This window comes from Sinocyclocheilus anshuiensis, unplaced genomic scaffold, assembly GCF_001515605.1.
Source record: "Sinocyclocheilus anshuiensis isolate Anshui unplaced genomic scaffold, SAMN03320099.WGS_v1.1 scaffold67, whole genome shotgun sequence".
Lineage (NCBI taxonomy): Eukaryota > Metazoa > Chordata > Actinopteri > Cypriniformes > Cyprinidae > Sinocyclocheilus > Sinocyclocheilus anshuiensis.
In genome coordinates this window covers 2289475-2302649 of record NW_015552546.1, presented here as the reverse complement: position 1 = coordinate 2302649, position 13175 = coordinate 2289475, and the positions used below count along the sequence as shown (strand labels likewise).

General features: G+C 35.7%; 1 protein-coding gene across 1 annotated transcript in view; it reads left to right on the top strand.

Annotated features, from left to right (window-relative positions):
• Positions 1 to 6504: 6504 nt before the first annotated feature.
• LOC107664203 (FYVE and coiled-coil domain-containing protein 1-like) overlaps positions 6505 to 13175 on the top strand; it is a 35271-nt gene continuing 28600 nt past the window's right edge. The window contains exons 1-4 of the mRNA XM_016454702.1: positions 6505 to 6578; positions 8167 to 8276; positions 8679 to 8785; positions 9930 to 10055. Coding sequence (XP_016310188.1) covers positions 8216 to 8276; positions 8679 to 8785; positions 9930 to 10055 — 294 coding nt within the window. The 5' untranslated portion in view covers positions 6505 to 6578; positions 8167 to 8215. The remainder of the gene's footprint in view (positions 6579 to 8166; positions 8277 to 8678; positions 8786 to 9929; positions 10056 to 13175) is intronic.

Below are 13175 nucleotides of genomic sequence, written 5' to 3'. Positions count from 1 at the left end.
TGCTGCCAATCACAACACACACTGGCCCAGCTAACCAATCACAGCACATTTCGTATTTCAGAAGGCGGGCCTTCATTTGATTCAGGAACTATTCGAGCCGTTCATGCCAGACTGGGGAGAGAGGTGTTGTGATAATGTGTAAAGATTATGTGTTTTTCGAACAACCTACTAGTATGAGAGCCTGTTCTAGTACACCCCCAAAACAAAATCAAGACTTTGTAAAAGAGCATAATAGGACCCCTTTAAGATATTCTTGATTTTTAAATGGAAATACAATCTTTAAAAAGACAAGAATTATCTGTTTTAACTGTGAAAATGTGGCACAGTGGTTGATTAATTGTTGTCTTTTCAAAGGGCCGTTGGGAGAGAAAGGACAGGGGAGTGAGGAGCTGCACTGTTGGTATTTTTTTGTTTGTTTGTGAAATAAAGTATTTTAGAGTTTTCAAATACGCATATACAAACAATACAAGTTATGCCAAATAATGTTTGTCAGGAGCTTCACTTTCTTTTTTTTTAAGATACTTATGTTTTATAAAGTTGTAATTGTACAAGTTGTAATGGTCATGTTAAAATTATTCCAACGAAACCTTGCTTAATAAAGCATGCAGAATACAAGTTATGAAGTTGTTACAAGAAATAAAGTTTTTCAGGAGCTTAAAATTAACTTTTTTTTTAGATACTTGTGTTTTATAAAGTTGTAAATGTACAAGTTATAATAGCCATGTTATTATATTATTCCAAATAAACTTTGCTTAAAAGCATGAAATACCGTTTTCTGTTTATTGAATACCTTTACATTTTAGTGGATTTAATGTAATGTTTGGGTTTAGGGGTTTAACGTAAAATAAGGTAACCCAAACAGACAAATATATTAGCCCATATGTATACCTGTTGTGGCCCATAAGAGACCTACATAAGACCTAGTTGGGTCCCATCTCTAACCCATGTAGGCAGACTCATGTAGGCACCAAATGGGAGCTACCTGGTTAACCCATATAGGCCCTATATGGAGTCCATCAAGGGCCCATCATCAGCCCATGTAGGGCCACCATGGAAACTGAGGACAAAATTAGCTGGGTCCCAGTTGGGTAGCCCAGGTGGGCCCCAGATATCAGCCCAGTTGCAACCCTTATGGGCCCCACATGGGTGTGTTGGCTGGGAAGTCACATGACTTTTTCGATGCACATGGAGGAATTTATTCAGTAAATGTGTTTCCATCATAGTTTATGCGCATTTTTGTCTTATCGGATAAAAAGATTATCCTACTCAAATGTGTGCTTAAGTTTTTTATGCGCATTTTTAGAATTTTTGCGCATCTTGGCATTTCCATCCAGTGGTTTTTTTATGCGATATTCCAAAATGCGCATAAAAATAGGTGGATGGAAACAGCTAATATCTGCAAAGTTACGACGCTGAAAGTTCAATGCAAATGGAGATATTGTATTTTAAAATTATGGCAGTTTAATGCCTACAAAAATTGCTCGTAGGGACTATAACGGCCTACTTCCCGGGTTGGTGACATCACAAACCCAGAAATTTACATAAACCCCATGTTGCGCTGCTTTAGAGAAGAGGAAGAGCTGTTGCCATGCTGTCAAAACTAGGGGTGCACGAAAAATCTATTCATATTTGAATCGCGATTCTGTCTTCTAACGATTCTAATGGGGCTGCACGTAAGAATCTATTCATATATGAATCGCGATTCTGTCTTCTAACGATTCTAATGGATTCACAAGTTTCAAAATCAATGTTCTAAAGCAGCGGTTCTTAATCCTGTTCCTCGCATCCCCCTGCTCTGCATCTCTCTCTCTCTCTCTCTCTCTCTCATTCAGATCATTAGCTCGTCACAGCTCCATCAATGAACTGTGTTCCAAATATTTTTCACATAGCTACGAGAAGCGTTACAATCTACTCCACTTTCCAGCAGCGCTGCAGTTTTCAATTTAAGTTCTTTTAATTCAGATATGAGGTCATGCTGTGACGTATCGATCTGCCGTTGGTCACACAGTATCACGTGATGCGAATTCGCAGGCCAGAGTTCACCAAGCTTGAACTTTGCTACACAGCAAAATGCGAAATATCTTTGCACGTTTCCGGTCTGACGCATTTGCATGCGTATGAATGGAAGTCAATGGAACGAAAAGTCTAGTGTGACCGCGGCTTTAAACATGGACGCGCATGCGGTTGCCGTGGTAGCAAACACTTCTTACTTTTACAAAGTGAACAATTTACAAAAATGCTACAACACAATAATGTATTCTGCTGTATTAAAGCTTTAATCCAGATAAAACCGTATATTAGAAGCTAACATAAGCAGGAGCACTTACAAATAACAGCGTATCTATAATGTATGAGACAACAACAAACAAAAAACATACCATTCTGAAACGTCCTGTAAGAGCCATGCTTGCACATGTTCTGCGCGATCCACTAATATTCTCGGAGTCTCAATCAGGCTCAAATTAATAAGCAATATTGACGACGCCATTGCTTACAATACAACCGGGGGTGTATTTCAGAAAGCAAGGTTGACTTGCCATCTGTTGAACCCTGAACTCTTGGTTAACTTACCATCTGTTAACCCAAACCTTGCTTACTTGAGGTATGTTGGTTCCAAAAACGCATCCGGGAGTAAGTTCATTCAACCCAGAGTATGAGTCTTGGTTAACACGCAAAACATTCTTAACAGAGCGATGAATCAACGAGTCACTATGGAAACAGACGCTAAGTCTGCATCCCAATGTGCACAATATCCATCCTAAATTCTATGTGATATTAGACATTTTCAATACTATTTAGGGCAGATAGGGTGGATAGTATGCACATTGGGACGCAGGGTAAGAAAAAGCGTGCCATACTATTTCTTTCTTCTTCTTCTGTTCAAAGGTCGTTTGCATATTTGGTTCATATCGCCAATCTGTATCAATAATCTGTCACGCCCACTGGACTCTGGTCAGTAGGTCACGCATGCGCTGATAGCACTGAAGTAAGCTAACCCTGAAACAGAACCTACTCCGGAGCAGGTTATGTTCAGAGAGTAAGTTGCTATGGCTACTTACACACTCTGAAAGTAACCTCCATTTTTTGCAACTGAAAGCTGAGTTTATCCGCTTACTCAGTGGCGGACTGGGGCCAAAAAAGGGGCCCTGGACTTTTTGGCACAGAGCGGCCCACCAAACCCGGTCCGCAACACATGGCACCACACCATACTGGCATTCTTTTTGCATTATAATTTGTCTTTCCTGGTGTAGATGGCAAATAGCAAATCATTTTTAAGAATTTTTACGAGGAACAGTTTAATATCACTAAAGTTAAATACCTATATTATCAGTCCATATGACACAATGCTCTGGTATTCGTCTAGAGAAGACTTGAATAGTGCAGAATGCGGACTGTTTTAATGGTGCCTTTCTATTGATCATATACAGTATTTGTCCTTTTGCAGGAGCTTGACATTTTAAGGAATAGAGCTCCGATTGTGGAAAAGAGTATACAAATTATTTTGATGATGAAAATACAGTTAACAGTACTGTGAAATATATAATGTTACAATTTAAAATAGCTGTCTTCTATGCAAAGATATAGTGAAATATAATTAATTGCTGTGATCAAAGCTGAATTTTCATCATCATTACTCCAGTCTTTGCCTCTTCGGTGTCACATGATCCTTTAGAAATCATTCCAATATGCTGATTTGCTGCTCAAGAAACATTTCTGATTATTACAGTTGTGCTGCTTCATATTTTTGTGGAAAATGTGATACCATTCAGTCTCGGGTAAGATAAAAAAATATAAATGAATATTTTTCTTCAACAAGGTTGCATTCAATTGATTTAAGTTACAGTGAAGATATTTATACTTATTACGAAGTAATTATATTTCAAATAAACGCTGTTCTTTAACTGAGAACCATTATACCAATAATAAAAACCATTATTAATAATTGATCAAAAATAATAACTGATAACAATTAGGCAGCAAATTAAGCAGCATTAAAATGATTTCTGAAGGGACACTGAAGACTGGAGTAATGATGCTGAAAATTCAGCTTTGATCACAGAAATAAATTACATTTTAAAATATCCTAAATAGAAAACCACTATTTAAAGTGTAATATTTCATAATATTATTGTTACTGTATTTTTGATCAAATAAATTCAATCTTCTTTCAAATAAAGAAAGAAATAAAAAGCCTTAATTATTTAAAACTTTTAACCACCAGTGTACATAAAATAATGCATGTGAATTAATAAGCAAATTATCTTTTTATTAGGCCTGTAATATAAATCCCTTTCATATGCACAGCAATCGAAAGCAAAAGTCTTCAGATTTACAATGCTTTAGAGTAAGATTGAGAATTATTTTTATAGATTTAAAACATTTTCTTAGACATGTGAAACGGAAGAAAGCCTATACAGAGATACATTAACTCTTATCTCATGTCTGCTGAAAACTGCTATGTTATGTACATTGTGACGAATAACGTAAATGGCATTAAAATCTAAGAAATTGTAAAAGGCCAGTAGTAATTTGCATTCCTGAAAATGAATGTATGTCGTTTAAAATTATTTTTTTTTTAATCGCAACGGTTGGCAAATTGCTGAATTGTCTCGTCTTGTTTAGCTACACCTTACCTCAGCTCGCATTTTTCGCGCTTTTGAGCCGCTGCACTGAGCATGCTAAATTTTAATTAGAATTTTTGAATCAAGTGGAACGCGCGGCCATTCCTCTGTGGCTGTGCCGATGGAAGGATATACGTACATTTACTACAATTCATTTTTTATATATATTTACGCAAAGGGCCGGCCCACATTGTACAGCGGCCCACCGGGAAAACTCCCGGTGCTCCAGATGGCCAGTCCGCCACTGCGCTTACTTACCTTAAACATACCCGGGCGGGTATGTCACATAACACGCTTTCTGGAATACCCCCGGAGCACATTTTGAGATGAGGGGCGTGACATTTCTGCACGCGCACTAGGCTGTTTAGCGAATCACAACACACTGGGCCAGCTAACCAATCTGAGCTCATTGCGTATTTCTGAGGGAGGAGCTTCATAAAACCAGGAAATCATCAGGGCGTTCATAAGAGAAGGGAGAATAAAGGTAGAATAAAGGTAAATAATGTGAAAAAGAATGCTTTCTTTTTTAAAAGAAGCATTAACACATGTTAGACTGCACCCCATAAACATGCGTGCATTTATTTATTTTCTTTTGTTTTCTTTTCTTATAATATTTAATTGTATTATATTATATAAATTATTAATAAATTCTATACATTATATAATTTACTATAATTTATTTATTACAATTATAAATAATATAAATAAAATTAATAAAACAATTTATAATATATATGATTTCATAATAAATCACTCGGTTTTTTTTGCTGGTTTAAGTCCTTGTTCTCGTAACCAGACCAGAGCCATAGAGAGAGAGAGTTGCGACAACTCCGTTCACTCCAATGGACCAGTTTTTTACAGCAATGGCGGATCGTGGAGCCGCTCAATAGTTCCCGGAAGTTAGCGCTCATACTATCAGCGCCGTAGAGATGCAGCAGAAGAGACCGCTGTGATGAACTTTTAAAAGGTAAGACATTTATAGAACAAAATTGTATATTATCAGCACAGCTAAACAAATTACCCTGTGCATTAAAACAGATTATTATTAGATTATTCCTCACTTAATTAGTAGATTTACGGGATGTTATTCATTCTCTTCATGCAGTTTCATCCATCGTTGTGTAATTAAGGCTTTTAAAAGTGTTAAGTTGTTTTAAATTGGAATATACTACAAATATATTTTTATATATTAATAATTGAGGGGTGCACAAGAATCAAAAACATTAAACAAGATTAGTTTTCACTTAATAAAATATCTTCATTTATTTGGAATGAATTTTCTAAGACAACAAACTTAACATTTACCATGAGATTAGTAAAACGACAATGAACATTAAGATGTGATTGAACTTGACTAACATGCAAGTTGTAATAACACACATACATACATACATACATATATAATTATATTTATATAGAGAGGCTGAAGTTACCTGAAGTTAACACGGACTTTTACCATGGTAACTTCAGCCTAAAATATGTTAACAAGGCAGGTAAGGATAGCTGACCACATTAATCCTCAAATATTAGCGGATTTTATCTTTTAAAAACAACACTGATATAACTACATATATATACTACGTATACATGTATACATTATTTTATAAATAATGTAAATACATTATTTTATTGTCTACTAATTACCAAAAATCACAGTTCTGTCTCTCCAACTCAATGTATTTCAATTGCCCCCTATGAACTTCCTGGAACTATTTGAGGTCTACGTGAATCACGTGACGATCGAGCGTTTTGGACTTCGGTTGACGCAACTCTCTCTTTCTATGGCTCTGAACCAGACATAAGGCGGGGCTATCGCGGTCCAATAAAAAAATGACTTCGGCTCTCAAGCCCGCCGTGTATGGCGGAAATTTCTGTCAATCAAAAATCGTAGGCTAGCAAGGTTGTGTGACAATGTAAACTAAAAGTAGACCTTCTCGGATCCTTACGAAAGCTAAAGTATGTCAGCTTCTTTTTTCACTTTCAAGACATTTATCACACATTTAACAAACGTCCAACTGTAATACATACATGCTAACTTCAGTCTAAAACCGCGTTTATCCGGAATAAACATTCGGACATGTCATCTTGCGCGTGACGGGCTGTTCAGCCCTGTGAATTCTTGACTGAACTTTTATACAGTTTAACATCTGTTCAATATATTTTTTTTAAATCCAGTTTCTATGGCAACAAAAGGATATTCCAAAGAACTCGTTCCTTTTCATTTGAAAAACAAAACAAAAAAACATACAGTGTAAGTCAAAGGAATGTCTGAGAGAACGCGGACACTTTGCTTACATTTCAAAAACAGCTGTTTCTAGTGTTGTTGTGTAATCGAACAGTACAGTAAATATGCATGTTATTGTTTCTCTCAAAGGTCTTTATGTTCCACTCTGATGGTTTAGATGTCATCTGTGATCATTTTGAAACTTGATATTTAGAATTCGGGGTAGTCATAAATTATCATAAACAAACAGTAGACGCAGTGAATATCATTTGACTATTTAAAAAGAACTAGTGAAGTTAATACCTATCTATCTATCTATCTATCTATCTATCTATCTATCTATCTATCTATCTCTCTCTCTCTCTCTCTCTCTATAAATACACGTATGCTATCTAAGTAGGCTATATATAAAATCAACACTGCCTGCAAAGTTGCAGTTATTGGGTTTTAGTATTTATGTTCCTCAGAATCGTCACCAAACAACTGTCTAAACCAGCTGTTAAAATAGATTAGAGAAGTAGGGTTGTCTTACCACATTTTAAATTATCTTTAGCTTGCAATTGGTACAATTTTAGTAGTTCCTTGTAGTTCCTTGTAGTTCCTTTATTGCTTGTTTTTTTTATTAAACAGACCTTTGGCCTTAACTATAGTTATTTGTATGCTAAAACGTTGGTCATCAACAGAGGGCAATACTGAGATCCTTATTTGTGGCCTTGTGAATTGAAGCAATGTGCAATTATAGCCGATAACCAATTTAACCAGCGATATTATTTATCTGTACAATTTTAAGAATAGGTAATTCATGCATTGAAACGCAAATCCAGAGTTTGACTTGTATCAGGCTTTAAAACATTATAATGTACAATCAAACTTAAGTATAAGCACTGATAATGATGCTTGATTTAAAAGGAATAGTTCACCCAAATGGGTGCCGTCAGGATGAGAGTCCAAACAGCTGATAAAAACATCACAGTAATCCACATGATTCCAGTCCATCAATGAACATCTTGTGAAGTAAAAAGCTGTGTTTGTAAGAAACAAATCCATCGTTAAGATGTGTTCAACTTCAAAAAATCACTTCCGGATGAAATACAAGTCCTCTATCCATAACATTGCTTCCTCCAGCGGAAAGCACAGTTCACGCACAGTTTACAAAACAGTCCAAAACAGTTCTAAATTATGTCAGTGGATTTTGATGTGAGAGGACAACAGGCGATGCCACTTAAAATAGCTAATGTGACTGATATGCTTCTCTATAAATAAACATAATGTGCATGTCAAATGTGAGTTATCTGCTGTCACTGTGATTCTTTTACTCAGCAGACTACAGATGACCTCTTGACCCCGTTGGCAGGAAGCTAGTCAGACCATGGCCACTGGTGCTGCAGTCGGGGAGGGTCAGATCCAACGGATTATCAGAGATCTGCATGGTACGGATGTGCGTTGACCTTAATGAGAGAGGCAGAGCTATTGTTTAGAGAGTAAAAAGAGAAACGGTGGTCCATGGTGGAGCACGTGCAATTGCGATTCTCAGGGTGATGGCTTTCAACATGGGGGAAAGAGAAATGCAAAACGAGAGAGACCTGCGTGTCAGAGTTCATCCCTCATGTGTGCCGTTTCAGTTCCTGAGGTGGATGAAAGGCGTGTGGAGTAAATATAACCAAGATGGGCTAAAGAAGGAGAAAAACACTTCTTAAACCCTTGAAAAATGACTAAAATTGGGGTTTTGTTGCCTGTGATCATTGTTAATTACAGTATATTCCTCTGAAATTGTGTTCAAATGTGATCTAGGTATCTTTGACTTGCTTCATTCTCATGATCTTTCTTTATAGATGCTGTATCAGAACTGACAAAAGAGTATAAGGAGAACGGCGAGCCCATTACAGATGACAGCTCCAATCTGCACAAGTTCTCCTACAAACTGGAGTACCTGCTTCAGGTCAGACACACATAGACACAGAAAACAGGTGTAAAGTAGTCAGAAATGCGTGTGATCACATTGCATATGTTGTGTAAATTCTCATGCATCCTGACCAACAAAACAGTACCGCATACTCACCTGACAATCAACCGTTGTGCTAAAATAAGGATTTTAAACTTTCCCATTATGTGTGGGTTTAAAAGAAAAAAAAGCGTAGAAAAGCCCAAAAGTTCAGATCATATGACAGGGTTTTTGCTGGTCTTAAAAAGTTTTAAGAAGTCTTAAGTCGCACTTTCACAAATTAAGGCCTTAAAAGGGCCCTAAATCAGAGCAGGATGTCACGGCATTAAATGTTGCACGCTTTGGGAAAAAAAAAAAACTTCCTTAGTATTTTAGTTTTTTTAATACAAATATCTAAACATCCTTAAATCCAGATACATTTACTGGTGCAAATGTAAAATTACTTGGAAAAATTAAACAAAATGAATTGAGTCTATGCTTAAAACAAGAATATCAGTCAGTGGGTTATGAAAACATGTTTCCCCTTTGAATTAATTTGTTTTGAGCCCACTGACAAAAATGTTTTAATCAGGAACACACTTTTTTATCAGTTTCACAGAAAACAAGACTTCTGATATGTTATTTTGCTTCTCACGTATATGTATCTTGATTAAATAATCTATAGATATTTCTACTGGAAAACAAGACAAAAATACTGAGGAAGAACATATATTTTTTGCAGTAATGAAGCATCGAAATTACGCTTTTGCACTGAGATTTGGCAGCAAAAGTGCTTTATTTATATTTCTGGTGCTTTAATGTTTGTGTATGATGTGCCAGACTGATTTATTTAGTCACATAATGGGAAACCTTGCTTTGATTAAACCCAACCACAAGTGACCACAGGAGATGCATGTTAATATCAGGTGTAAATGACAGTTGTCTCTGCCGACAACTTGGGATCTGATCACCCGCAACGGATGCTAATACCAAGTGTGAAGCGGGCCATATGGATGTACTCAAAATCCCTAATCATGCAAGATGAGATCTCATGCTGTCTCTAAAGGACTTGAACATTTTCCATTGAAACTTCTTTGAGTCTGTTTTAAAGATGTTTCTCAGCCAATTATCTGAAGTGTTATGTTATTATTATGTTGCTCAGTTTGACCAGAAAGAGAAAACAACATTTCTGGGATCCAGAAAAGACTACTGGGATTATTTCAGTGACTGCCTGGCCAAAATCAAAGGAGCAAACGATGGAATCCGCTTTGTTAAATCAATTCCAGAGGTAAACATCTTCACTTCACACTTCTAACACTAACATGCATCTGAGCAGCATTTTTCTGTGTGACATGCTAAATAGTGCATCTAAAACTTTTAAAACTACATTTCTGTTTTTAACCTACTCCTATTTTTGTTTTTATTATAACAAAATAATTTATTAATAATAATAATAATGTAGGTGTATAATATATAATATGGAAATTTGATATATTAATGTAATAATGGTAATATACAAATATTTATTGATAATAATCAATAAAATTGATTAATAAATTTAATCAATTTATTGATTAAATAAAGCACCTTTTAAAGGTGCTTTATTTAAAGCACCTTTAAAATTAGCTTCTCAAAGCACTTTACATAATAAATCAACATTGTTAACAAGAAAAACATTGCAAACTAATGCAAATACATAAACATGTAATAAAAATACATAAATCTGTGTCATTCACTTACTAATAGTGCTGTCAAATGATTAATTGCGATTAATTGCATCCAAAATAAAAGTTTTTGTTTACATTATATATGTATATGTACTGTGTATATTTATTATGTATATATAAATACAAACACATACAGTATATATTTTGAAAATATTTACGTTTATACATTTATATATTCATATTCTTATATTTTATATTATATATAAAATATTTAATATATAAACATAACATATTTTTCTTAAATATATACATGCATGTGTTTGTATTTATATATACATAATAAATATACACAGTACATATACATATATAATGTAAACAAAAACTTTTATTTTGGATGCGATTAATCGTTTGACAGCACTACTTATTAATAATATTAACAATAATAACTTACTAATACTACTAATATTTTGTTATTCATATATACTAATAATAATCATTTATTATTTCTGTTTATTATTCTTTTTGTTGCATATGCATGAAAAAGCGGTAAATGTCCATGTTAACTACCCTTTTTTATTATGTGTTGTACAGCATTAGTGGACATCTCTTACCAAAGCATGTCTGTAGACACACACATTTTGTTTAAACAAACCTTCCTATCAGATTTGTACAGTTCCATTTTCTCACTGAAATACAAGCGACTTTAGTGATACTATTGATCAGGTTGTTCCTTGTCTGCCCGCATGATACGAGGATCTAAATGCCATGTTCTTTTTAAAAGTAGCACTTCCACATGACCACTGTTTGATATTGTCCAGAGTCAAAATTGTATTTGTATTGTCTTGATGCTGAACTCTGCTACAGTGGTGACCAGCTTCTTCTCTTGTTGTGTGGTTAGTTTCGGTGGCAGATACGTAACTTTGACCAAGTTACTGGTAATAGTCTATGTGTATGCAAATGTATAAAAAACACTGCATGTTCTTCACTGTGTAAATTAGATAAATATTTCTTCTTATTAAAGTTACAAAAGTGATTTAGTTAAGAGCAATGAGAGATTTTCTCTGTTGTGTTGTTTGATTAGCATGAATGACAGACAGCAGGAATATTAGATTGCTGTCACTTTAAGAGCTACCCGGATCCAATATTCTGTTACACGTGTTTTCTTCCTCAGCTGTTTGCTTTCACTTAAAGAGCAGGTCATATGGTTTTTTAAAGTGTCCTAATATTGTGTTGGAGTCCCCTACAACAGGTTTAAATGCATCTAAGGTCAGAAAACACTGTAATTTTCCCAGAATATACATTTATACATAGAGTCAGTTGTCCATGATTTCGAAACGGTTCGTTCTATTCAGTTCTGAGCGAAATGTCTGTAAACCCCTCCCTTCCATAAGCCTACTCTGCTCTGATTGGTCAGCTGGCCAAGCCTGTTGTGATTGGCACAAAGAGGAGAGCTTGAGCAAGTTAGCGAGCGCTACCATCTGTGTTGCCAAGTCCACGGTTGTTTTTGATAAGATAATAAAGCCAAGCACACGTTAAGTACTTAGCAGATAAATGCTTAACATAATATATATGATAATTATTAAACATATGATAGCAAAAACATTACAGACTACTCACCGTGCTCTCTCGTTGTCAATAACTCCGCCCCTCACTTCCGGTTCTGTGGCTGCGGTTCTATGGCTGCGGTTCTGAAACTGCTGGTGCTGCGGGTCTGCAGCTGGATACTATTGAGTTAGTGAGTGCTACCATCTGTGTTGCCAAGTCCGCGGTTGTTTTTGATGTCGCGGGTTGCAGCGACCCCAATAACGTAATATTTAGGCACTGGAATGTGAATTTACCAGGGGAACCCCGACTGAAAGCGTGTATTTTACACCCCAGAACGCGATTTTTAAAGGGGGACCACCCTCGAAACACAATTGGGCTAGTTTTGAGTAGCAATTGGGCGGGTTTTGTTGTGACAACCTGGCAACTCTAGCATGCACGTTTACATAAAACAATAATATAGTGCTCCAATCAGTTCTTAAAATAATGACATAAAAACATTTTGTTTAACACTTATGCAAGGGAATCGTGCCCACAGCTGAAGTTTAGCTGCTAAACTGTAATCACTTAACAAAACAATAATGGTGGATACGTTAGCCGAGTGCTAACATGACTAACTGATGAAACAATACAGTTTGAAAACCAAAATATGTCTACTGTAATGTTTGAAGATCGACAGACTAAAGACGTTCTGTGTCTTAACCTTTAATTATAAGGCAGAACAGCTGTATCACATGCACAGCAGCCTCTTCTCTCTCTACTGGGTCTTTTACTCCCTGCATTAACCCTATAACTACATAAACAGCACTTTCACAATGATTATAAAGTCTGTGCGCTACACTACATTCTTTATTATTAAACGAAGTAATTAGAACAACGACAGTCTACATTAATCGACACATTCTTAGGAAATAGTGGGTTCACAGCGAATTATCAGAACTATTTCAGTAAAACAGTAATATCGTGCTTTACCTGGTAACCTAAAGCTGCACTAGGTATACATCACATATTAGCACTCAATTGAAAATGTACACATAACGTATCAATCGTACTTACAGGTTGTGGTTCGGAGACGATTGTTGGTCCAAATAAAGAAGATTAGAAGCCAACAAAGGTAAAAGGCAAAGATTAGAGAAGCAGTCCTCGTAAAATGAGAGCACAACAAAAGGTTCGAATTGTATTGCTGTGGTATCGTGGAA